The sequence below is a fragment of the Aptenodytes patagonicus genome, chromosome 2 (assembly GCF_965638725.1).
Source record: "Aptenodytes patagonicus chromosome 2, bAptPat1.pri.cur, whole genome shotgun sequence".
NCBI lineage: Eukaryota > Metazoa > Chordata > Aves > Sphenisciformes > Spheniscidae > Aptenodytes > Aptenodytes patagonicus.
Window position 1 is genome coordinate 153,514,434 of NC_134950.1, and position 27,884 is coordinate 153,542,317.

At 37.9% G+C, this 27,884-nt stretch overlaps 1 protein-coding gene across 1 annotated transcript; it reads right to left on the bottom strand.

Annotated features, from left to right (window-relative positions):
• Positions 1-377: 377 nt before the first annotated feature.
• LOC143157145 (protein nucleotidyltransferase YdiU-like) lies at positions 378-27,765 on the bottom strand. Its single transcript, XM_076331729.1, has 19 exons — positions 27,561-27,765; positions 26,227-26,345; positions 25,853-25,981; positions 25,037-25,101; positions 24,877-24,933; positions 24,679-24,777; positions 19,836-19,903; positions 19,042-19,129; positions 17,168-17,237; positions 16,466-16,538; positions 15,634-15,717; positions 13,433-13,562; positions 12,725-12,769; positions 12,556-12,637; positions 12,373-12,465; positions 9,295-9,374; positions 8,369-8,412; positions 1,022-1,101; positions 378-683 (listed from the first exon to the last, which is right to left on the bottom strand). Exons 1-19 carry the CDS (start codon positions 27,763-27,765, stop codon positions 561-563), a joined length of 1,734 nt encoding a protein of 577 aa, XP_076187844.1. The 3' UTR covers positions 378-560.
• Positions 27,766-27,884: the final 119 nt, after the last annotated feature.

The following is a 27,884-nucleotide window of genomic DNA, read 5'->3' on the forward strand; positions in this document are numbered from 1 at the left end:
TTGTTGGTAGTCTAATGGGACAAAACAAGGTCAAAAAGAGAAAAGGTGGCAGGGTCTAGGCGTAAGATGATCCTCTGTTCCAACTCTGCAAAAGACTTCAGAATATTTTTGTCTTCAGAATACAATTATATTTGAACAGTGTGTAACAGCCAGGAGAACATTCATCAAAATACTGTATGATTAAAACTAGCTTAGATGGATTTTAAATTGACCAGCCATTAAAACTTATTGAGACCCACCTGATCAGCCATGAGTTCGGAGAGGTTAAGTGTGACAGTTTGGCAGAACTTAAATATTGGGACTCAAATTAATGCACAGCTGAACATGAAGGGCAGAATTATAAACACCAATATAATTTGCTGATGCAACCATACATAGTGGTCCACTTCTTTAATTTTTAGACTTTATAAAGTTGGTCAAGACCTTGTCTCGTCTAGCAGAGTAGCAGATTCCAGTCCACAAAGCACAAGGGAGAGAAGCTCTTGTGGCTTGATCCATTAATCCTGTTTGAAGGCCTGAGCTTTGACCTTCATCATTTTTCCCGCTTGTTCAAATTTCTCTCAGGACGAACAGCTTACTTGAAGATCCTTGGCCCAAGCCGGGGGGCGCAGGGAGTAGCCTGCTTTCTCTGCAGCCTGCTGTCTCTGAAAGGGATGTTGTAAAATCTGCTGTAGCAGATGAACCTGGAAGCAATTAAAACGGGTAAGGTTTTATACAAAATGTTTTCCTGCAAACAAGAAGAGTCTCTGCCACTTCATATTATGCACCCTCCTGGCTCCAGAAACTACTCCATGAGTTGCTTACTATTATTACTACTACTATTAATACATTCACTACTCTTTATATTATAATTAACACTATTAACAGTTTTGTTAATATTTTTAATAGTAATTGGTATTAGATAGTACAGTGTTGGTCAAAGTGTAATAATATAGGTTCAAAGTGTAAATGCAACAACTCTTTCATTAACAATTATGCCAATTATTAATAAATATGTCAAGAAAGAAAGAAATAATTTCACCTCTGAGAAATTATTCAAATTAACTTTTTGCACTGCTGATTCTGCCATCCAATTCCTAAGTATGTATCTAGGATTAACAGCTGAAACAAAAAGTAAATCATGTTAAATTTAGTTAGACATATACAACAAAAGCAAAACACAGTCATTGAAACGTGTCATTGAAATCTTCAAGAAGGCTTAATTTGCAGACCAAGAAAAAAATGCGTAAAAGGGAAAAGGAATGAATCAATCTATTTATTTTTATGAGTTGCTAAAAGGATTTTTTTTAACTTGCACAATCAGTAATGCCAAAGTGCCAAACAAAAATTCGAACAGTATAGAACAGCACATTGATACACAAAGGGTTTCCTGTTGTGAACACAAGCAGACTTTTCAAGTGAGATTAGTTTACCATGACCTAGGTCCCTGCTAGATTGTTGGAAAGTATATTTCAATGTTGTCAATACATTCCTGGAGATCATAAAAATTAATATTATATTATGTAATGTAAAAAGGAATTATTGATATATTCATTCAAGTATATGTACTTAGATATTCCTTCTTCTATATCATATATCAAAAGTTCGGCCATAAAAGCCTTTAATGTTGGATTTCAGCTGTATTTTTCAGAAACTACTTTTTCAACTTTGTCAGTCCTTTTAGTTTCATGGGAGGGCGGGGTCCACAGTTTTTTCTACAACTGTTTGCTCTATCTTCTTGGAAACACCCATGACAGTTGCACTGCTTCTCTGGCATGTTCCTGGCTGATTGTGGCTAATTAGCGGTAGGGAGATTGTAGGGACATTGAAAATGAAACTGCTGAATTAGTAACCCAGGCTGTATCTTACAGCATGGCAACTAACAACTCATAAGAGGAGTTCTGTCAAACTGTATGCCGAGGACAATTCTCATCAGCACACATGGCGTTTCTTATCAATTTTTTAGCAGGTAACATCAACACAACTCTTATTTTTGCTCTGCAATTAAAGCCTAGGATTCTGCTTCAGAAAGTTTTCCCTTTAATTAACGAATAAAACAATGTTACAGATTAATTGTAACAAACATTTCAAGCTTGCATTGTAAGTCTTAATTTGACACTGGTCTGCATATTTTCCCAAATTCAGTAGCTGATACTACATGAAGAGATCAATTAGTGATACCAGAGGCATTTCACCCATGGACTTGAACCCAAAAGTCTGTGATTTATGGACAAACTTCATCTGTTCCTTCTCTTTTCACTGGTGTCCCAGCAGGTTTTATATGAATACACATTCTTCAACCCTCACGTTTTATATATTTCTTTCAAAAAATCTGTGTAGCTTTATAAAATATTCTTTTAAATACCCTTACAGCATATTTGAAAAAGGCTATTAGAAAAAGCAGAGTATTCATCAAAACCACCATCCCAAAATTCCCTCTACTCAATTCCTCTAATCAATTTGTTATAATCTTATCTTATTTACAAATAATAAATTATATTAGGAGGGGGACAATCAGAAACAGTATTTTGGATAAAAAGATTAAACTTGATCTTGTTCCATTTCCCAATTCACTCTGTTCTTGCACCTCCTTGTACTGCTTCTTCAGCTTGCAAACATAACTTGTTTATCCTAGTTGATCACCAAGACAATTGATGTCTTTGAGAAAAGCTATGACTGGCTCCTCCTAAGGTTTTGTGGTCAATCGCAGGACTTTATTCATATTTAAAAGCTCCCCGGACAGAATGCGTCTAGCACAGTGAACAGACTTCTCTGTAATAAGCACTGCTTCTAAAAAGCACCATTTAACCAGCTAACAAACTAGAATTTACTGAAGCTATGTAATCAGTGAAACAACACTTGCATGATTATTTTAGGTATCACAATACAATTAAATTCTTTATGTTTGAAACTCAGCGATAGCCATTTTAAGCCACAAGATTTGACATGCAGCAGCATTACACAAAGGGTCTTTACGTTATTTAGAAAAGGACAAAAAAAAAAAAAAAAAAAATCACTCTCTGCTCTAAGGGCTGAACTCTGACCGCTCATGTTCCTGCCAGAAGAGAGAAGGTGAAGCCCTCTTACAAAATCAGAACATGCGCTGAAACCAGAAGCATGTCAGGTGGCACTGCCACTCCCTCCTTTATAAAAGCTGCCCGGGTAACAGAACAACATTCCGACACAATGTCCAGGTGCTGACTTCCACGAGAATGAAGACTGAGATGCCATCCACCCAGATACAGACATTCTTCTTTTTCACATTACCGTTGTTCTGTATGTACTTACATATATTAAACAAAAGCCAATAAATACAACTAGCTATTTGGAACCCTGATAACCTCTACATAGTCATAACAACACCCTGCCCTAACTCCTAAAAAAACAGTGTTTTCCCACTCGGCAAAATAATTTGCTCTGGCCAAGTATTTGATTTAATCCAGTAAATGGGTTTTCAACAGTAAAGTGTGATAACAATATAAAAAGAGTATTTAAAAGGTGGAGAATTTAACATATGACTCATACAAAAAATGATAATTCACATTAAACCATGACTCATATTAGCAGGAGAATATTTGTCCCAGAAATATATTCTTAACAATTGCAAATTGATAAGTTTCACAGTGGCATTAAAAATACCTGTAATTAACACAAGTGACAAGATAATTATGAAAGAGTAAGACAAGCCAGATAAGAATAGGACAAAGCAGAAGAAATTTTGTGCCCTTATGAGCATTTTATGATCTGGTCTACAATTTTTTTTTTCACATTTTTCTTATGTAAATAAATACAATTATAGACTTGTATTGGGATTTGGATTGTCAAAACTTTTTGATCAACTCCTAAGAAACTAAGTTTAGGCAGTACAAGATAAAGTGCTACCAGGAACTAAAAACTAAATGAAGAGAGGAAAAAAAAAGATAATGAGTAAGTGATCAACTTCAAATGCTTCAAGATGATGTACTTTGAGAAGTGAGATATTCTACTATGCTTACTAATGATGAGGGAAAGGTGATGAATAATGGCGATATATTCAAGGTCAGTCAATACTAAAGACAGCAATACAAAATTTAGTGGGACTTACCAACCCATATAAAAATCTAGAGAGCCACGACAGTTTTATCTTTAACATGAAATGCTGGGTAAAAATGCACTGTTGACTGAGTTGAGCCAGATTTCTGCTGCAAGTTGTAGTGACAAGGGACAGCTGTTACAAGCAAATACTTAAACAAAAAAACCCCAATTTTAAAGAGATCACAAGGGGCATCTAAGAGATCTATTGAAATGTATAGATGTAAAAGAGAACAACAACAACAAAACTCTGTAAGAAACTTCAGTCACACTGTAATATGGAGCAGCTAGCAAAAATGTAACAAGATTTGTTGATTTTAAAAGGAAAATTAAATTTTAAATAAAACAATAGCAAATTAACATCGGTAGCCTGTTACAAATTTCTGCAGCTCTGCTGTATGAATATAGAGTGATGACCGATTATATGGAAGAAAACTTAACTAACTTAACCATGAATCTTTGCATATCAAGTTTTGGACTGCTACCAACACTGAGACCACTAGCACAAGTGTGATCCTGGAGGCAAAACCTTTTCCTTGTTTCGTCTGTCTCCTGTACTATAAGAACCTCTGAGGTGCATGCGGAAAAACACGATGCTGGTTTGCAGAAGATCATCCCCAAACTAGGATCCTTTCTGATTTGGAATAAAAACTCAGAATGTCATGATTTTCTCTAAAAGCAGACTCAAAAAACATAGAAAAATAAGAAGCGTGTTTAGACAGTTTTCAGCATTAAATTTTAGCTGAGGAAAACAGAGGCGCTTGAAACCTCAAAATAGTAGTTGAGCTAAGAGCCTCAGAGTCCCACAGTTGAAACTTCTTAACCCTACCAAAATACAAATAATAAAACAAACCTTTCTTCTTGGTAACTGTTTTCATATTAACTTTCTAAAAATACATGTAAAATTGTAAGAAGTGTTCTCAAATAGAGCCTTGGTTAGAAAATGTAGATGCAAACTTGAAGGTCCATGTGATGATAAATTGTGCCCTATGTAGTTTTTCCTATCTTATTACTGAAAGTCAGTGCTATCTCCTGCCGTTTTCCTACTAAATCAATTAAAGCTTTCGAACACAATCAATATCTAACAAGAGTACAGCCATTTCCATTAGAAATGAGAATAAAACGCCCTGCAAAGCAGCGTAACATTGAAGCTTATAATACCTCTTGTGCAGAATTTGATCAGATCCTACATTTCCTTCATTCCCTTTTGGCCAGAGATTTTCAGTTGCTCATTGTCTTTTATAGGCAAATTTCACAAATTTACCACAGCTTACTGCAGATCCAAAAAAATCTCTTCCTGAACAATTCTTAGAATTTCATATCCACTGTTTCTGCTGTAATAGACAGCTAAATGCAGTACCTCTACCATTTTGTATTTAGAATAACTTGGAGAATCAAAGTACCTTCCTTTGACTTCCATGACTAGATAGTCCTTTCACAAGTAAGGGTATTTTTCTCCAGTTGCAGGAAAAAAAAGTGGGTGCCTATCAGAAACCCGAATTCTTTATAATGTGTAGAAAGGATCTGGACATATTTGAACACTCAGACAAATCTTAGTCTATTCAGCCAGTACAGGATGCCTACCAGAATCTTTCCTGGTATTATCAAATGTTCATTGTCGGAGAAGAACAATGTTCTTCGGAGCAATGCAAACTGACACATTCACAGACTGCTGAAGGAAGGAAGTACAGATCAAGGAAAAGATGTTGCTTGCACTCAGGAAAAGCAGATACAGCAGAAGAGGAAGGGCATCTGTCACAAGGAAATCAAATCCTACAGGCCCTTTCAGGGAGCACCCTACTTTGCAATGAAGAGTTACAACTTGGGGAGCAGCCAGAGCACGTCCACCATTTCAAGACACTAAGGTGAAGCCCCATTTGAGACATGACAAGATACAGTCAAACATGCTCCCACGGGCCAATAATTCTTAAGTTCTTAGAATCACAGAATCATAGAATCATTAAGGTTGGAAAAGACCTCTAAGATCATCAAGTCCAACCGTCAACCCAACACCACCATGCCCACTAAAACATGTCCCTAAGCGCCTCATCTACACGTCTTTTAAATACTTCCAGGGATGGTGACTCAACCACTTCCCTGGGCAGCCCGGTCCAATGTTTAACCACTCTTTCAGTAAAGAAACTTTTCCTCATGTCCAATCTAAACCTCCCCTGGCGCAACTTGAGGCCATTTCCTCTCGTCCTATCGCTTGTTACTTGGGAGAAGAGACTGACACCCACCTCGCTACAACCTCCTTTCAGGTAGTTGTAGAGAGCGATGAGGTCTCCCCTCAGCCTCCTCTTCTCCAAGCTAAACAACCCCAGTTCCCTCAGCCACTCCTCATAAGACTTGTTCTCCAGACCCTTCACCAGCCTCGTTGCCCTTCTCTGGACACGCTCCAGCACTTCAACGTCCTTCTTGTAGTGAGGGGCCCAGAACTCAACACAGTATTCGAGGTGCGGCCTCACCAGTGCCGAGTACAGGGGCACGATCACTTCCCTACTCCTGCTGGCCACACTATTTCTGATACAGGCCAGGATGCCATTGGCCTTCTTGGCCGCCTGGGCACACTGCCAGCTTACGTTCAGCCGGCTGTCGACCAACACCCCCAGGTCCTTTTCCGACAGGCAGCTTTCCAGCCACTCTTCCCCAAGCCTGTAGTGTTGCATGGGGTTGTTGTGGCCGAAGTGTGGGACCTGGCACTTGGCCTTGGCCCATGGATCCAGCCTGTCCAGGTCCCTCTGCAGAGCCTTCCTACCCTTGAGCAGATCAACACTCCCGCCCAACTTGGTGTCATCTGCAAACTTACTGAGGGTGCACTGGATCCCCTCATCTAGATCATTGATAAAGATATTGAACAAGACCGGCCCCAGTACTGAGCCCTGGGGAACACCGCTCGTGACCGGCCGCCAACTGCATTTAACTCCATTCACCACAACTCTCTGGGCCCGGCTGTCCAGCCAGTTTTTGACCCAGCGCAGGGTACACCTGTCTAAGCCGTGAGCCACCAGCTTCTCTAGGAGAATGCTGTGGGAGATGGTGTCAAAGGCCTTGCTGAAGTCCAGGTAGACCACATCCACAGCCTTTCCCTCATCCACTAGGCGGGTCACCTGGTCATAGAAGGAGATCAGGTTGGTCAAGCAGGACCTGCCTTTCATGAATCCGTGCTGGCTGGGCCTGATCCCCTGCTTGTCCCGTAAACGCCTTGTGAGCACCCTCAAGATGAACCGCTCCATAATCTTCCCTGGTACCGAGGTCAGGCTGACAGGCCTGTAGTTCCCTGGATCCTCCCTCCAGCCCTTCTTGTAGATGGGCGTCACATTGGCAAGCCTCCAGTCGTCCGGGACCTCGCCCGTTAACCAGGACTGCTGATAAATGATGGAGAGTGGATTGGCAAGCTCCTCCAGATTAAAGGGAATCAAAAGGGGAAAAAAAATGAATCAAGTCCACGAGCACCAAAGCATGGAACAAACTGTAGGCCTGACATCTCCTGAACCCCCAAATGGAAATTGTAAAACAGCGTGTAAAAAAAATTAAGAGAAAAAAGAAGTATGAAAAGGTAAGCAAAAAAAAAAAGGAAAGAAAAATAAACAAGTAGGTAAATGAGGATTGATATGGAATAGACCAGAGCTGGACAGCTGAGTTGGATTGCTTCAATGTCTATATTCACATATGGTGTGACACAGGTCAGAGCAGCCTTTGTGGATTCTGATAGGAAAAGCCTTCTTCATGAGGTCTTCATCACTTCTGATTTCAGTCACCCGAAATATGAACAGACATGTGCTCTGTCATTCCAAACCAGCAGAATCTAGAGAAGAGCAACTTGGACTAGTAGTTGCGGTGCATTTCCGTGATCTCACACTCTTAGGCCTCAGTCAACTGATATGACTACGACTGTATTCACAACAGAAGGGGTTTAGGCCAGACCAATTTCTTCAAAAATGCAGACAATTAAATGAAGGATTTATTATTTTTTTTAAGGAGGGGAAAGGGAGGATCCCTAAGGAGGAAGTGAGCCTCACTGTAGCCAAGGAACTTCTTGATCATTTAGCTTATGTAAAAAATACATATATATTCACAGGTCTAGCCATACACACGTGGCTAGATTCTAATCACAAGAGTGGGTGAAACCAGCCATAGCCACAGTGAATGTATAGTATTACAAGATTTGCAGCAGTGTAATAAGAGCTTCTCCTCTTCAGAAAAACAGTACATTTTAGTTCTCCTCAAAAGGAAAAATAACTAATGCTAAAGAAACCTATGTAAATAGATAGTTGCCATCTCCAAGCATATGATTCCTTTGGATTGTTTTACTCACTTGTCATTCTTGTTCTTCTCTTTGTGTCTGAATCACCCTTGTTACTATACATGAAAAACAAACCAGAAGAAGAAAAAAGAAAGTGCTTTAGCTAATGAGGTTTATGCTTATTTATTTTTAGAAATATTTCATTTGACTTTCATTAAAATCATTTAAGTGTTCTGCTTTTGTGTTCAGTGGAAGCAGGTGTGAATCTCTAAGAATGATTAGACTTGGAAAAAACTGCATACTTTCTTGTAGGTTTTGTATCTTGTATTGATTTTTTCCCTAAGAATTGTATTTACTGACTAAAATTTCCAAGTACCTGATATGTACTTCTTTTCACTACTATCAGCCATGCATACCATATATGACTAAGAAAAACACGTTACATTCTTTATTGATTTAAGAATTGGTAGGAAGTTCTAACATGCATGTCCCTATCTATGCAACACCAGCAGTTCCAAACACAGTCTGTGTATTCACAACTGTTCAACTTCCACCCCATCATCCTAAAGCAATATTATTACATAGTAAAAAATATGTAGAAGTGAAAGCATATCTAGTAATGAAACACTATTTACTCCTATGTATTTGCAAAGCCTGTTTGTGATTCTTGGACTGAATCTGTAGGACTGGTATTTTAACAAAAATTATTAACCAAAGAAATCTAATTGGTTGCTTATTAGTGAAGGACAAAAAATACAGACCACTCCTCCCATATCATTTTTATGTACCTGTGTGTCAAAACAGAACTACAATAGTTACTATTATGGAATCTAGCATAATCTAGAACCATAAAGACAAAAAAGGCATATGAAACCATGTTTGGGCCAGTTTACCAGACTTGCTAAAGATTACGGAAAATCATTGAAGATTAAAGGTGCCTGCTTCTGGCGAATACACATCTGGTGTTATTTTTACACTTGAAACCGCATCAGACTTACCGATTTAATCTCAAGAGGTACATAGTAACCCATTCTGAAAATAACTTGTGTTTACCCAGATCCTGGAGAGCCCAGAACTCCTAAAGAGAAAGAAACAGTTAATGGCAGGTAATCAGAATTTTGTTCCTGTTAAGCAAAAACCAAAGCAAGCAAACGAATATTAAAAGGATTTAAGAGGGAAACATATGATGACCCTTCAAGGAATTTTCTCCCCAAAAATTCTACTAGTATTCCTCTGTATTTGAATTATTCCTTTTTGCTAGCACGATACATCCATATTAATCCATCTCTATTATGGCAAATTCTACCTAAACACCTCCAGCACTTCACCCCTATTTTTCCTTGGCTTATTGTCTGACCTATTTTATTTTTTAGGCTACATAACTACAGGTTTTAGTCTCTCCTGAGTTTTGTACGTGGATCAGATCTATTTGTAGAGACTTTTTTTTTCCCCAAAATCGTAGAATAAGGAAACTATATTGATAAAGAAAGACAAGGTGTGGAGAAAAAGGGAAACTTAAGGCTACAGGGATAGGAGAAGACTGAGGAGGAGAATAGAGACAGTAGGAGAGGAAGAGGGGAGAGGAGACACAACCTGGAAAAGGCAAACAGAGAGAAACCAGAGCTTGGGGTTACTGCCTCCAGTGTTGGACAACAACCACAAACTAGGCTTCCCTGGCTAACTACACTGAGCTAACAGCTGCTTCATAATTGCTCGGTTGAGAGAAAGTAGCCAAAGCTCACAGACAAAAAATGAACTTCAGAGAAAGAACAGGTTAGAAAGAAATGGACATAGATAAAAGGAGGTAAACAGCAGATATACAAGAAAAAAAATGGGCAAAAGTTAAGTAAGGGAAATTAAAAGCAAGAACAAAACAAAGTTTTGATCACATCTGGTTTTTTTAAAGGAATGGGAGTCAAAAAAATATAATGAAAACCACATTTGAGTATAAAAATGAGTTAAAATTACAGAAGTGACTAAGAGCTGGGGGTCAGGCAGGTGGATAACAGGTGAGTCTGGGAGTCAAGCATTTGTTCAAAGATGTGCAGGGTTAGGCTGCTTTAGGAGGAATTTCGGAATGTTTCCAGTTAATACTAAATGTAAGGACTCCTGCAGTGTTCCCAAAGGATTCTGGCATTTTTAGGTCAATTTTGGTGTGCAGCTGAAAAAAACTTAAGTGACCTACAAACCGATACGAGAACTTATTTTGCTACTGACAAAGTACTAGTGTCTGAATAAACAGCAGGTGAAATTACTTTAATATAAAAAAAAATTCTTTAAAAAATTAAAACTTTTTACCAGCGTAAAATTGTACCTGCTTTACCACATCAGTTTTGGGACTCAGAACTTGTGGGCTAAATAATTTCATTGTGTGAAAAAAAAGGTCAGCTGCTACCAAGTGAAGGCTGGAAATGACCCTCGGTGTAGTAGCAGGGTCACAACTACACCACGACCATTAGTTCCTCATCCTGCACCTTCAAAGAAGGGGAGATGGGGTTGCCATAAATGCCACTACTGCAGTAGTCTGGGAGTGGCTCCATACTGCACAAGGGTGGCTTCCGTTCTTCCTACCGCACGTAGGCCCCTAAGAAATGGAAAAGTCCCTTGTATTCTATGACAAAAATACCTTCTCTTACAAACACACCCATCCTCTTCGCCCATCCTCTTATCACCCCCTCTGTACAAATGATTAATTCCAAAGCTACAGCTCTTTCTGGTTTTGTTGCTTACCACTAGAAAATCTCAACTTTTTAATTATTAGTGGCTTCAAGCTCATAGAAAAGGTCAGGTTAGACCTCTTACTTAACAGAAGAGAACAAGGAAAACCAGAGAATTTTGTCAAAATCACTTAATTATCTAGGACATAACTGGAAAAAGAAACAGTAACTCCTCATTTTCATTCTGTGCTTTACATACAGTCATTCTGCTCCCTAAAACAACCTCCCAATTCCACCTGCTCTCATTTTAAATTAGATTCAAAGACAAAAAAAAGTAAGTCAGAAGTTAGGGAAAGGCAATGAAGTTTCCCAGGCACAGTGAACAATATTCCTCACATGGAAAAGGCATTGTATTAAAGAAAAAAATTAAAAAATAATTTTGGCTCTTGCAAAAAGGCTTCCTATTTTTCTTTCCAGATTAGGTACTTAGAAGCTTTCTTTTTAGAATTTCCCCTCTGCATTTTTATCCAATTATTACTTGCCTAGCATCTCACTCCAGTTCAAACATTTCAGCTATATTTCCATGTCTAAAGATTGCACTATATCCAGGTAAGAAGTGTATCTCTTTTAGTTTAATACTCTCATCTCTTTTATGGTTATACTTGGTCCTGAAGAGTAAGTTTAGACTGAGTTAGCAGCGACACAGGATGGGGTAGCAGGCTGAGCAGGACACGGTAACAAAATGTATTCTTGCTTTAAGCTACGTTTAGAACCAATCTTGTGCCCAAGGAAGGGCAGAGGCCACTATGGGCTGAGGTTCTAGCAAGAGTTTATGACAAGATGGGATCTCACTTATCATTAGATACCGAGACAAGCTGATGGGCCTGAGAGCAGAGGTTTAGGCCACCTAGTAAACCCGTGTTAGGAATAGTTTGATTGACCCGAGGTTGAAATTTTCCTTATGAGCCCTGTTCAACTTCACTTGTGTCTTACGAAATACTATCAGAAGGTATTCTTAAGCAAAACAAAAAAAAACAAACCTGGGAGGGGAGGAAAGTTCTTCCTAGCAGACCCATCTTAAGTGTGAAGAAAATCACATTCACACCTGTGTATGAATATTTATGACCTCTCATATTGGACCTGTACCAGAGGCTGAAAGTCTGACTTCAGCACTCTTCATTAATGTATCTTTCATTAGCACTCTTCATTAATGTATCCATCATTACTAGACACAGGCTTACCATGGGGTGGTAGCATGACACAGATATATTAGTCTCTCTGTCCCTTAATAATGCTACAGTGACACATTTCCCTGACAAATCATGGCTTGAGACACCCTCTATTATATCAGGGTTATGTCCAACTTGATTTACGCATTTTATATTAAGTATTCCTAAAATTGGGTGCTTGTATTAATACCTCAGGAATATGGAGCTCCTTTAACTGGTCTTCAGTAATTTCACTGAGCTGTCGAAATGTCATTGTAAAATCAGCCTTTGTATCTTCCATAAGCTAGTGAAATAAAGATACTTCTATCAGAGTTTTTAAAGTATGGGGTATCAGTTCAGATGTTTGCCAACAAAATTAGCAAAGCAAACTCACTTTTAGGAGGAAAGCAATCAGATAGTTATCATCCTCATTCTCCCCAAGAAGACCCAATTTCATTTTGAATAGTTCTATGAAGCTGAAAATAGTAACAAAGTAAAGAAATTGTTACATAATATAATTTATAGTATTGTGACTAGAAGGTTTGAGTTCTGGAACTGCATACCGGATGTAATAGCGCTCACCATACCCCTCCAAAATCTGGGAAGCTCTGCAAAAACAAAAGAAATGTCAAATTCTATGGAACTAGAATACTATTGTGGGTACAATCCTACTGTACACTAAACAATTCAAACTTCTGTCTGAAATCTCACGAACATTGATATTCTGAATCAACTGGGATCTGTAATGGGAAAAAGACTGAGGGGAAACATTTTAACAGGCTTCAAATACATAAATAGCTGCTGCAAAGAAGAAAAATACACTGTTCTTCGTTTTCATACTGAGTAAGAAGTTATGAGTTTAAACCACACAAAGAAGATTCATATTAGGAGTCTTTACAATAGGGTATTAAAATACTACCTCCTTACTTCAGAAGGATGTATGGTCTTCATAAGTAAGCATCTTAAAGAACAAGCTAGACAAACTTAGAGTAGAAAACTACAGGCAAAGGTCCTACCTTAGTGAAAGGAGAATGGACCACACAACATCTAGGACCGCCTTCCAGTCATATTTTGCTATTATTTATGACCAATGAAAACCTTTCTCCCCTCCCTCCAACCTTATTCTGCCCAATAATTAATTCAGAATCAATTTCCACTTAGAAAAAAAGATTTTAAAAGCTAATCCCTTTCTTTCCTATGCATATGGTGATTAGAGGGTCTCACATCTCACTAGTTCTTTTAAGCATTAAGATATTTTAAGGATTACTTACAGCTGCTTTTGCCTGGGATCCAATAAAGGTTTTAGAGCTTGTAACAGCTTGCTCAGATTAAACAGCCCAACATTTGCCTGGTTTCCTATTTTATACCTCCTTTCATCATCAGATGTATTTGGAACAAAATCTGTTTCAAACAAAACATTACTTTTCCATAACAGAGTAGTTACAATAAAGAATCAATGTTAAAAATTGAAGTGCATTCATTTTTATACTTACGCAGCAAACTAACAAAATCCCTAAAGTTACTAAATATTTAAAATCAGATCACAAGGATACTTATTTACAGTGAATTAACTCAAGATCTATTATTTGCAAATCTAAGGAATACATCCTTCACGGACAAGTTCCCATGTGTCACAAGTGACATTTTCCTACTTGAAGATACAAAATAAATTCAGATGTTTAAACAGAAAAAGACCATTTTTACACTAAAAACAATGTCTTTTTCAACGTTTTTACTACATATAGCGCTACTATTTAGCACACAGACTAAGCAAACAACCGTGCAACCAGATTCAGGATTTATAAGTGTTTTTGGAGAAGTAAAATGTATAAACATGTATTTAAATAAATAGGCCACCTAAGCAAGATTCGTTTCAGTTGTACAAGCAAGCTTTATGCATTCACATAAAAATTAGGGCTACCGTATTCCAGTATGCAAATCCATTATTTGGGAGATAATAAATATCTGCTATGCAAGTTACAGGTATCCAGAAGTAAAATGTATGCATATCTACAGCACCAGTCTCTGAATGGATGCAGTATGAACCCCTTGCTCAGATCAAATGCAGATAAGCTCATCAATGCGCACAGCACTGCCTGAGTCCTCAGAGGACATTAATAACTAATGGAGCATTAAGGAGGAGACCTGTGACACATCTGTCAGATCTGGTGATTGGTTCAAATCTGAACTTTAACTCTAAAGCATTTCATCTGGTTCTAGGGTGTACTGTCTCTGGCTGGGACAGAGTTAATTTTCTTCATAGCAGCCTGTATGGTGCTGTGTTTTAGACTTGTGACTAAAACAGCGTTGATAACACACCAATGTTTTAGCTATTGCTGAGCAGTGCTTGCAACACATCAAGGCCTTCTCTGTTCTCGCTCTGCAACCCCAGCAAGTTAGGCTAGGGATGGGCAAGGGACTGGGAGGGGACACAGCTGGTGCAGCTGACCCCAACTGACCAAAGGGATATTCCATACCATACAACATCATGTTCAGCAGTAAAAACTGGGGGTAGTTTTTCCAAGGCAGTTGTTGCCTGGGGACTGACTTGGCATCAGTCTGGTGGTGGGAGGTGGTGAGTGATTGCCTTTGCATCACTTGTTGGTCGCCCCCACCCCTTTTTTTTCCCTTCACTTATTCAACTGTCGTTATCTTGACCCATGAGCTTTTTCTCATCTTTGCTCTTTCAAGTCTCTCCCCCAACCCGCAGCAGGGAGGACTGAACGAGTGGCTGGTGGGTCCTTAATTGCTGGCTGGGGTCAACCCACCATATAGAGAAAGATCTAAAGCCAGAAAAGCCCTGTTTTTTCAATACAATGGAAACAGTATGACATTTATTCCATGAGATTTCCTTAATTTGAGGCTGCAGTCTCATGAAAACAGACAGAGAGATAACCACGGCTGGTTCTGAAGCTTCCTCAGTGCAACCTCTAAACAATAATCTAATAAGATGCATTTATGTACATACTGAACCTATATCTATCAATCCCAGACTGGCTGAGTTCATACTTTCAAAGAAAGGTTGCCATGACTGGGTAGGTTTGATTTCTTTTCTTCCAACATATAACTAGCTGCTGTGACTATAAAGCTAGAGCATGATGCATGCAAAGTTACTGTATACCACTTTCGCTTTTGGCTGCTTACAGCAATAGGCAATTTTTAGTTTTCTAGGTTTCTGTTGTAGCATCTATTCAATTGATGAAGTTCAACTGGAAACATTCTCATGAAAACGGGTTTAACAGTAATATTTCATTAACAAGACTTATAGCACTTGAAATGCAACCTGTATAGTGTATCATAAAACTGGGCTCTGATAAAATTTTTTCCCCTAAAATTCTTCAAACAATACACATGCTTGGGATTTTTCTGCTAATAATGTTAGGAGTTTTCATGCACACAGAAACTACATAAATTAATATAAAACATTTCTTTTAAGTAAAAAATTATATTTAAAAACAGGTGCTACACTCACTCGGGTCATAGGAGTCCATAAATCCAAATGGACCATAATCTATTGTTATGGATAATAAACTGAAGTTATCTGTATTGCACACACCTACAATTAAACAACAAGGAGAAACAAAAGTTAAAATTCCACCTGAACCCTGTAGTCTCTAGAAAATTTACTGTGAAATAGATCCACTGAATCTAGAGAACTTTGTAGCAGTTGCCTTTCAGAAATCAGACTCTGGAAAATAAACTTGTCTCTCTTACTCTTGACCTGGCATGCATTTTAAGTATGAAAATGAGAAACTGTTCGCTACATTATCTTGCATCTGGTTTCTATACCTAGGTGGCACTGTTTCCTTTTCCATTCAGTGCTACACAGGATTGAAACTGCATCTTGCAAACTGGTCATTAGCTGCTTCCTTGCAAGTTGACTGGGTGCTGTATTAGCAAGACAATGCTATTTGATTTTTCATAATATAAATCTGAAACAAAGGTGGACAGCACTGTATCCTATACACTACAAAAGGCCAGGTTTTTATGTAGATGCATCAAATTCAGAGCAATTAAACTTATATACAACATCAATACATGGTCTTTGTACATCAGACTATTACAACAATTCTGAGAATTCTTGCTCCCATATTCTTGCTTTTGTCAGATACAGTCATGCTTTGAAAGATCTGAAAGTGCTCCTAACTCTGTTACGAAAAAACTTGTATATTAATGCATAAGAGATAACTGCTGTAGGCGAAGACATCAGAACTGAAGAACCAAGTGACAAATAAAAGCCATCTTTAAGTATATGACTATGAAGAGTCACTCCTGTAAAGCCAATGCCATCTACTGCAGCTTACCATGTGCAAACCCCACAGACATCCACAATGCAATCAGATTTGCAGTCTCTGATACGACTGTAGAGAAAAATTCCTAAAATCAAATACATCTTTTACTTCAAGTCCTCTGAATCAAAAAGATGGTACACAATAAATAACATAAACATTTGATTCACTTTAGAAATATGTCATACATTCTATTTTTAAATGTATATCTCTGTCAGAACTTTTCATTCACATTCTAAATGATGTGATGCACAATAACCTTACCCAGCAGAGACTATAGCTAAATAAGTACATACAGATACCCTAAAAGAAATTAAAAAGTCAAAAAAAGAAGCAAAGACACTATATATACTAGCGTATATACTAGTATATACCATATATACCACATTTATACTAGAAAAAGCATAATTCATCACTTCACGACCACTGCTTACTTAAAATTTGAGCAGTAAGAGAACAAAAAATAACAGAAAATGGAAGCTTCCCAATAAAAATTTCCATAATGAAAAGTGGTGAAGAAGGTTCATATCTGACTTCGAGAAAAAAAACTTCAAGAAGCAGGTTTTTACTGAAGAGAATTAACAAACTTTCGCTAATAAAACCTTGAAGCTTACTTCAAATTTTAAAACCTTTTAAAACTTGAAACTTTGAAAAGCTTTGTATAATTTTTGTTCACATGCTTGTGGAAAATAAAAATTATTTTAAAAAAAGACTTACCAGATATCTATTTGAATTATTCATGGCTATTGATGGAAAATGTTCCTGGATGATAAAGTCTAGCAATCTTCTGTAAAAGGAGAGGCAGAATTGTTTAAACAAAACTGGTACTTTTAGAACTGATTATTCAAAATTCTTGTTTTCAAACAGCTAAATGCTGACCTACAGGTTGCTGCAAACAGTTATTAGAAAACTCGGTCTATGTATTCCAATGAGTCTTGGATTAAGCCCTTGCAAATGCTTAGAGATAAAACCTAAGGTTCCAGTCATAAATATGACTGGAGACTGCCACATAGAGTTAAAATTATTCCCACGTGTTAAACTTACAGAGCACACCAGGATCTGGTTTCACATGGAGTAATATCAATTTTTTAGGAAAAAAAAAATTTTGCGTATCCAAAAAATAGTATATGATTACAAGGAATAATTCTACATCAGAATTCTCACAAAGCAATTTTTATGGCTGAATTCTTATGAAGTAGAGTTACTTGCCATAGTAACTGGCCATTCCCAAAACAGGGCTGCATAGTCCTACAAGACAGGCTCAGGAAATTGGGATACATGCGTTAAAAATTGCAATGCTTGTCAGATGCGTATCTTTGCAGACCTAAAGCTTTAAAGCAGAGCAGCTGCCGTTTAGTACATTTAGGAGCTCCCTGTAGGACCCTCTTGTGGTCAGAGCCAGCCAGGGCCACTGGCACAGGAACCATCTACACGTGGGGTAGGCAGCCTGGGCAAGGGTTGGACCTGGGCAAGGGTTGTGCGGCTGCGCACACAAATATCTAGATTTTACCTTCTAATCAGGTTGTTGGAGCAAATCACTGAACTCTCCTCAAACTGTGATGATTTTATGGGAGTACCTAGCAACCTGACCTTTAGAAGGGTGTCCAACCTATTGCCTCTGAATTTTAGCTGGTTGCTCCAGGACATCCTCTTTCAGGAGGACCTCCTCTGAGGAGGAAGCACAGGCAGTGACACTACCCTTGGCCTCCTCTTGGCCACTCTTTCTGAGGCCTCCTTCAAAGCACGCAGGAAGGAGTCATCTATTTTGCATGAGTACACATGATCTTTACATGCTCCTTAAATCCAATGGGTCACAAATACTTTAACCAAAAAAAACCAAAACAAAACTTAGAAATCAGTTCCTTAATTCAGTCTTTCAGTTTTAAAACTAAAATCTGCTGTGAGATTTCAAAAAAAGGAAAGACAGACAGCGCAGAGTGATGCGGGAAGTTAAACTGAATTATCAGTTACTACAATGTACAATTGCTGCTATGAGCTCTTGCTCATTTTTAAGCACCCAGAACAACTTCAATTGCTCCTGAGGAGAGATGACCAACTTTTAAATATTTACAGTAGACCTAAAAATTTGTCATACTAATTGCTTGACATACAAATTAATATTGCTAAGAGGCTTAAAACCGTGCAATAGTTTCTTATATAGTATACTTCTCTGGTTCTGCATGTTTCTGGAGAGCGTACTTTATACAACATACTTATGCTAGTGATTTATTTCATATTTCTGTTAATTTAGCTTCACAGACAAGTATGAGAAATGCAGGAACTTACACTTTAAATTTACAAATCTTTCCAAAACAAACAACTTCTCCCTAGTGCTTAGTTACCAGAACTATTTCAGCTATAAAACCTGTCTCATTTTGTAAGATCCAGGCCTTCAAAAACATCTAGGGGGTTTTACCCTTATGAGGTAAGATCTTTTGTATGCTTGTATAAAAATAGCGGGTTATCTTTCTAAATATGCAGTCTTCCTTTCTAAATAATTTATGTCTAAATTCCAACTGTATATATGCATTCTAATATATATTTGATTGTTAAGAAAACTAATATAGTTACTATGAAGATTAAATTCAAACCTTTGTAAGTCCAGTTCCCCAGAATGAGCTAAGATTTCTAAGGATCCTATACGAAACCATGATGTGGCAAGACGTAGCACTATTGCACCTTAAATATAGACATGTGTTTAAATGTAAACAGAGTATCAGCAAAATAAAATAGTTCCATATTAAAAGCTGTTGTGTTATTTCTATAGATGGAGAATTTATATATGCATAGTTAAACTGCTATTTTTGTAAGTATGCTCAATGCATAACAGATGAAAATGTATAATATTACTTTACTACACATACATTTTAATGATAAAACTTAATTTGCTATACCAGCAAACACAGGCAAAATTCCAGTACTGCGTTAATACTAGAATTACTCCAGAGATGCTAGCAACAAAGAAAGAACCAGCATAAATAGATTTTTCCCCATGCTGTGCCATCCCATGCTTTTTCAGAGCAGGTGTAGATGATGTAGCAGTGGCACAGCCACAGTAGCGTTCCCACCATCCTAGTATTGCTATCGGAACAATGGAAAATTTCCCTAGTTTTCAGTATCATTTTTGTAATGGCAAGTGAAAACAAAAATTATACCCCTACAACACACATGCCACAATCATAGCAGACCTGTTCATAGGGCTTCATTTCTTTAACTAGGATATGTTTCAGACTGATTTTCTCAGGAGAGGTTTTATATCTTAATAAATGAAATTAAGCCTATTTAGTACTTTTTATTACACATATATGACATATTAAAATTCATTTTTGCAATGGAGAATTAAGTGACAGTGTTGCAACATATTATTTTGAAATGTGTTCATTACCTCTTTCTTTCTTAATATTTCCATTGTAAAATTGGTCTCTCCACACGTCATCATCACTTACAACTAAGCTGTAACAAACAAGAAATGAACATGAAAAAGTTATCTCAGGAAAAATAATTTACAATGAAGATCAAGTCATATTTTATATAACTTCATTTCTTTCCTAAAAAGAAAGATCTTTTTGCTCACATAGCTTTGTATTTACAAATGACACAGGCAAACAGTAAGCCGAGGCTTACCAAGCTCCATTAGCAAGATGCCTTTATTTTGTATTTATACAATGTTGTCCAGTCTCCATTACTTACACTGTTCTTGGGGAGGGGATTGCATTCTAAAAAAGTACTGCATTCATTTGGAACCTCAGTGACTGATTAGTGTGATGATAACACTAAGTAAGTCACAATTTCCCTGAGGACAACAGCAAAATTAGAAGGACAGAGAAACTGGAAACCAAATTGTTGCATTAGATGGAGGTTTGCCCTTTATGTGAGCCAAAACTGTTGTCTCAGGAACTTCAGGGACAGATCTGGGACCCTTAGCAATCAGGATCTCTTCAAATAGTATCAACACACACAAAAAAGCATAATTTTGATGATACATTATCATTATCCCTTTCTTCTTCACTGCTACTTGTACTTGGATTTTTAAAACAATCTCTTCCTTTCATTTGCCTTAAAATTCTGCGCATCCTATAAATTTTCATGTTTATCCAAATATTGAGATTTGTGAGTGCTTGGAACAACTTTGCTTGCTCTAAAATATTTCACAAGTTACATTCATTTTACGAAATAAAATACATAATTTTACTGCATTTTCTGTTATATCAGGAAAAATAAAATGGAATCAATCCTCACAAACTATGCAACGGCATCATATTCCCCTAAGGTTAATGTGTAGGAGTTTTCTCTCCAAAGCGACTGGGATTACACTGACAATCCAGCAGAAGTAATGCTTGGTGCTATCTTCTGAAAGAGGTGGTGTCCCCTCAATAGGCACAGAAGACTTCTTGTTCAAGAGTCTAGCAGCAGTAAAATTTAGCTCATTTTGTATAATTCTTCTTTATCTTAGCTTGCTGATAACTGGAAAACATTCTTCTATTCAGGAGAGACATGGACCTGTTGGAGCAGGTCCAGAGGAGGGCCACAAAAACAATCAGAGGGATGGAACACCTCTCCTATGAAGAAAGGCTGAGAGAGTTGGGGTTGTTCAGCCTGGAGAAGAAGGCTCCAGGGAGACCTTATTGCAGCCTATCAGTACTTAAAGGGGGCTTATAAAAAAGATGGCAGCAAACTTTTTAGCAGGGCCTGTTGCGACAGGACAAGGGATAAGGGTTTTAAACTGAAAGAGGGCAGATTCAGACTAGATATAAGGAAGAAATTGTTTACGCTGAGGGTGGTGAAGCACTGGAACAGGTTGCCCAGAGAGGTGGTGGATGCCCCATCCCTGGAAATATTCAAGGTCAGGCTGGATGGGGCTCTATTCTATGATTCAAAATAGTTGGGTGGCATGCTATTTGAAATTTAATGCAGCTAAATTTTACTGCTGCTAGACTCTTGAACAAGAAGTCTTCTGTGCCTATTGAGGGGACACCACCTCTTTCAGATGTCCCTGCTCATTGCAGGGCGGTTGGACCAGATGACCTTTAGAGGTCTCTTCCAGCCCAAACTATTCTATGATTCAAAATAGTTGGGTGGCATGCTATTTGAAATTTAATGCAGCTACTTATAGCTGCTATCTATTAGGTAGTTGAAGATTGCACAGAAGACAGAACCAAACCTTCCTTGGAGGTACACAGAAAAGGACAAGAGGCAAACCTAATATTCCATTCATAAATATCACTGAAGACAATCACAGAGTTAAAACAACTCTCACGTGTTAAATTTTGAGAGTACATTAGATTCTGGTTTTACATACTTTAGCATAAAAATTTTAGAAAGAATTTAGTCGGACCAAAAATGTGGGGTATGCATATAAACATAAGTATCTACAAAAAATTATGAAAAGAAATGATTTGTCTGAATTCTTACACAATGCAGTTGCTTGCAACAGTAACTGTGGCTTTGAAACTAAATAATAATAATAATAATAATAATAATAATAATAATAATAATAATAATAATAATAATTATTATTATTATTATTATTATTATTATTATTATATTCGGTATTTTTGAAGGTATCTAGTAGCTATCCAAACTGAATGTTCTCTGTTAACTGCAAAGAACAGGCAGTGAATTGTTCCAGAAGGAGGGAAAAAGTATCTAGAAATCAGTCTGCTCCCGTTACTGGAGCTGTACTGATACAAGCAACGTTAGGGAATTTTTTCAAAAAAAGACTCTTTCGGAAACAATCATATATGATTGGTATGTCTGTAGGATTAACTACAACAAGTGCTGACATAAATGAGATGGAAGAAGAAAATCTTAATCCTTCAAGAAAAACAAAAACTTTCAAAAACAGGGAATGAACCCCAGACACTAAGAAAATATTGTGTGCATCAGAGCACTAGGGGACAGGAGTCATAATAATAATGCTACTAAATTTTACTGTTTTGAACAGACCTCTGCCAGAAGGGTTGTTTCTTTTTGGCTATGTAACTCTTAGCAGGCTCTCTGCAAAATTCCTGCAGAATACCAGCACTTCTCTTATTACTGACAAAAAATCCATGGGGGTGTCAACGTTTGGTTAGTTACTAATACAAGTTAATGGATGTGCCACACTTAAGAGCTGGCCAGATAGCTGAGCAGCCACATAAAGATACCTACATTCCCACTATAAAAATAGTTTTCAAATGGCCCCTATAGTTGGTAAGTACCATCACTTGAGAGAAGGCAGCAGGAGACCAGACGTACACTCAACCACAGAAAACAGAGCACTCACAGAAGGACGGACAGATCATATCCCTCCCTACCCCTGGCTCTAGCTTAAGGGCTGGACTTTACACTCCCAAGTGCTCTGCTTGCTGTTTTGCATGAACATCAAGCCCTGTGCAAGTAAGGGCCGCTCTGAAAACTATGCATATTGGCTCACTTTTCTGACCTAATGCGTAACACTGTTCAGTGGTAGTCACAGTATGTGACTAAAATTGTACCATATGAAGAAGTGTTCTTTATCTGGCAGTACAGTCATAAACTGTAGCACCCCAATGGGAACACAGTACTTAAAATTAACAGAGCAAACCAACCTGCTGGGTGTTCTGGGATAAGCTGTTAAGGCTTTTCCCCACGCTTCTGCCAAGACTTGACAAGACCTCTGTAAGTGCATCCCACCAGCCTCAGTAAAACAGCTCCCGATTGGGAAGAATATGGGTATCAGCTGGGATTTTTCCAAATGAAGTCTTGCAAACAGTCTGGAGAGCTTGTACAGCAGTTAAGAGAGCCAGGCATTTAACCAATTTGCCAGCAGAGATCTAAAGTACACTGTGTACTCAATAGAATTTGTGCACAGTTAAGGAGTAATTTCATATTGGTTTTACACTGAACAATTTGTTGAGACGACAGCAAAGAAAGGCTATAACCTTGCCAGATGCTTTCCTGCTGATATTCAGACAGATTTAAAGTTTTGCATTAACAGCCAACAGCAGAGGGTCTCAAGGTGAAGCCAGTGAATAAACCACCAAAAATGTCATTTACAAACACTGCGCTTCAACAGAGCAAATGTGTTAGAATTAATGCTAGAGATTTGCAGACACTTTGCAAATACAGACACCTAGCCATGTGGCAGCTGAGTACAGGCCTTTTCTGCAGAACATTTACTTTCTTTAAAGCCTGAAATGCTGGAGTACAGACATGAGACTACTTGGAACACAAACTGAACTTTACATTTTAAACACAATCATCTGAAAAATTCAGTTTACTTAATTCTGAGAAAATCATCCAAATGAGTGAATGTATTAGTCGTCTTTGGTTCAAAAGGAATTAGTTTTAATTTTTTTATGAAATCTTCCTCTTTGCTCAAAGGGTGTTTGCACAAATAAGGAATTGAGAGCAATTACCTACATTCAGTGCTACCTGCAATATTAACGTCTATTCACCTGACTGACAATTTTTCCTACCAATCTTAAAAATTGCAACTAGGTGACTATGACAATACAGAAATAGCCACTTTCAACATTTTCCTACTTGGCCTGATTCTAGAAAAATTCATCCAAATGTTTAACTTTAGTGTAATAAAAGACTCATTTATTAACCATGTAAAATGTATTAATAGACTTATTGATTATCCACATATACTAAAGGTATTATTATTATTTACAGGTTAGGAATCTAGTCCTGCTGTTTTTGCAAGTCTTTTGGTGAGCAACAAGGGAGAGAACAATTTTATTTTTTTTAAAGAGAAGAAACTCTTGATTGCAGTATCATAAATGCTGGAGAGGGGAGGTAGTGTCAGATATAATCACTCAATTTAACTTCCACTTTTTACTTTCTTTTCAAAATGAACCAGATTTCAAATTAAGGTAATTCAGTTAAGACAGTCTTACAAGCAAACAATAGCTGTTCACCGCAAGACACGGACAGTACACAACATCATATTTAAAGAAAGTAGTACTTTAAAGCATACCAAAGACAAAAGTGAATGGATTAATTGCTGGAGCTCATTATTACTGGAAAGTTTTATCCAAAAATCTGTGAAACTGGAGGGATATATTTTGTTCTGACGACACATACGAAAAGAATGCAAATACAGACACCTAGCCATGTGGCAGCTGAGTACAGGCCTTTTCTGCAGAACATTTAGATCTATCCTCTTGGAAACTAACTGTCCTGCTTTATTGATGTTCAGTGAAACTCAGTCACAAAATTACCTGTAAATTAGGATGCTGTGAGAAAGAAAAGAAAAATACCTAGCAGCTCTGCTTGTAGGAATTCCAAGATAGTGCATGGCCTCACTACACAAAAATTCTCGCACAGAAGAGCGAAGCACAGCTCTTCCATCGCCATTCCTATGGAGAACAGAGAAATAAGAAATAGGTCATAAAATCACAGTGAATTTCAAAAAGAAAACATGCAGTTTTGGTGTACACAGATTAACTGCAACTTACCTGGAGTATGGAGTCTTTCCTGACCCTTTTAACTGTAGTTCCCACCTCTCACCATGCCTGCAAAAATACCATTAGCATTTCTAACAGTACACCTCGGGCTATACATGAGTCAGCTAAACAGAATACAGAGCTGAATCAGTCACTTAAAAAAATGTCACACCTGTTTGTATATACTCCGATCAAGTGGGCTCTTCCATCACCCAGCTGACCTGCCCAGCTACCAAACTGACAAAAATGAAAATCAAGTTATTGTCTTCTATCATTTATAGCAGTTATACTTGAAACAGTACAAATTACATGTGGGTTCTCTGTGATCTACACAATATAATGACACATTTGCTCAGGTAGTCATTAAGATATTGATCCCTAAAGCTGCATTTCCACACTCACACCAATAATGAATCAGAAAACCACAGAAAAAGAATAATGCCAGTAATCCCCATTTTTTTTCTCTACCTTCCAGCTATGATGTACAGCTACAGCCCTGTCTCTTTTGTATAATGAGCCTTTAAAATGACACAGCTTGTAATTTTTTTTTTTAAATTGGAAATTACATCAAATTCTACCATTCTTTTCCATGAACAATCATACCCATTTCAATGAAACTTAACTCTTAGTAACCACGGTATTGCAGTGAGGCTCTGTCCTTCACTCCTCTGACCTGATAATACCTATCATAAATCAGAGCTTGTCAGGCTGCAGGGGTGCTAAGCAGACTCCGCAGCTAACCCAAGTTAAAAAGATAATTTGCTTCTGGCATAAATAGAAGCAGAGAAAGCAGACATGGTACCATGAAAGAATATTATAGTTCTCTTCCATCTGTAGCCCCTTACGAAGAACAAATCTGCAATCAAAATGTTTGTAAGTTTTCATATACTTACAGGCATATACTCATATACTTACAGGTATTATCAAGGTATAATTCACATGAAAAGACCTAAACAATTCCACCTGGAAGAACGAGTGCCATAGTTACCTGATGACCCCCATACCTATGGGCCAATGGAACAGACCCGAGTATCACTTTCCCACCACTGACAAACTGAAGAAAATCAGATGTTCCTTTGACAGATATATCGAGATCCAAAATATTTTCAAGAACTTCCTGGAGAAAAAAAAAAATACAGATGGTACCTGAATATGATCAAATTTTCAGTGGTAATGAATGTGTTCTCTCTACAGATTTTGTTATTAAAAGACATCTCACAATGTTTTAAATGTTCTATTTGTTTAAAGTATGTATTGGTAAGATGCTTTCACCATAAATAGCATATGAATATTAAAATATATTTTAGTACATGTATTAACAATCGCTACTAATTAGAGAGGAACAAAGTAATAATAGCCAACCTTTGAAACAGCTACAAGACGAACTCTAGATTTAAAAGGTATAGGATAGACAACTGAAAAAATGCAGTTTTTCACATTACGGACATAATTTTCCTGGATCACATCAATTGGAAAAGGGTCTGTAATCATGAAACAGACAAGAAATGTTTTTAAAAAACAATTAATCATATTATTCTTAATACCTTTCCTCTTAAATCCAATCAAAATACTTCAGAAACAATTAAAACCCAACTCTTTACCATAATGTATATTAAGGCTGCATGAAAAGCAAGCCCAAACAAATTCAGGCTTTTATTCTGTTTGGGATTTTTGAAAAGAAGGATTGAATTCTGCAGTTAAAGAAACTGGTAGGGCATGCTAGTTTTATGATCTAAAACATATTTATGCGTAGATTCAATTAACTGTGATTCGAACAGTCTCAGGGAAGTTTTATATTGCACTCAATTATATGCAACCCTAAAAGATCTTTGCATAAGACAGAAAAGTTCAGCTGCCCCCACAGCTGAATGATGTAGCACAACAGATTAAGTCACTGTGCACCAGTAACTGTGGTATACAGTCTATATGCAGTGAAGATGACCAAGTAACCTAGGAAGCCAGCTTGAAGTCTTCTCTGAGTAACGTAAACAGCGAACAAAAGTGTCAGAAGACGCAGTTCTTGCTGTAGCATAACATATGTACTCAAAAGACGTGCTTCACTCTTCCTTCAGACTTACTCCACGCCCTGATCCATGGTAACAGAGGACAAATATTGTTTCAAAACACTGGCCTAATACTGTGTAACATCTTTATAGATTTTTGCTTGCAACAATCTTATGATTCCATGTTAATTATAAAATCCCAGTACTTCATAGTCACCGTTTTGTAAAAATTGTTAGTTAGCATCTCTGAAGACTTGCTGTTAGCCATGCTTCTCAATACCTCTAATGACAAATCCTGTTATAGCCAGCTGCCACAAGACTTATCACTGATTATTTATTAATGTTCACAAGTAATTGTATCGCTCGAAGAAATTATTTCTGTAATGTTATCATATAAATTATCTTTATTATTACAAGCAATTCTGTATGCCTGAGAGCTATACAGCTTTGTGTACTTCAAATCAGGTGTCAGGTTATCAATTTTGCATTAATGCGTAATTGGGACTTCAGTGTCCCTCCATTACAATAAATTGCCAATTAAAAAAAAGAAAAAAAAAGCTCCTCATGGCCAACCTAGCTTTAATTTTGAAAGTAGTAAGTATTCGACTGCGTATGCAAGATCTTCACTTAGTAGCAGCATTAGTAGCTGCCACAACCCACCAAGCAAAAGCACCAGGGCGGAGCAGAGCGTACCTAGGAGGCTTTCGGAGGAGAGGGGCCATGCGCAGAGGTCAGCCGCCCCCCGCTGCCGCGGGCAGTGACCCGGCTCAGGGTGCGAGGCGTTCAGGCCGAGAGGAGCCCGGCAGAGCCCGCGGGAGGCGCACAGCGGGGCCGGGCGCGCCGCCCCGGCCCCACAGGCCCACGCCAGCCAGGCGGCCAGCCAGGGGGGCCACCACATGTCCCCCGGCCCTCGCCTTCACCAAATCACGTGAGAAACCGGCTCGAAGTCTCCCTCCCCTCAAAAAAAGCCTTCCTCTCGTATCTCTTCACAGAGATTTCAGGGGAGAGCTGGTGCCT

Excerpts from the sequence above, each read along its gene's own strand:
- LOC143157145 (XM_076331729.1), bottom strand. The coding sequence starts at position 27,765 with ATGTGGTGGCCCCCCTGGCTGGCCGCCTGGCTGGCGTGGGCCTGTGGG. Across the intron at positions 24,934-25,036 it reads ATCGGAGTATATACAAACAG|GCATGGTGAGAGGTGGGAAC; the intron begins GTGTGACATTTT and ends GTATTTTTGCAG. Across the intron at positions 12,770-13,432 it reads GATCCCAGGCAAAAGCAGCT|AGCTTCCCAGATTTTGGAGG; the intron begins GTAAGTAATCCT and ends TTGTTTTTGCAG.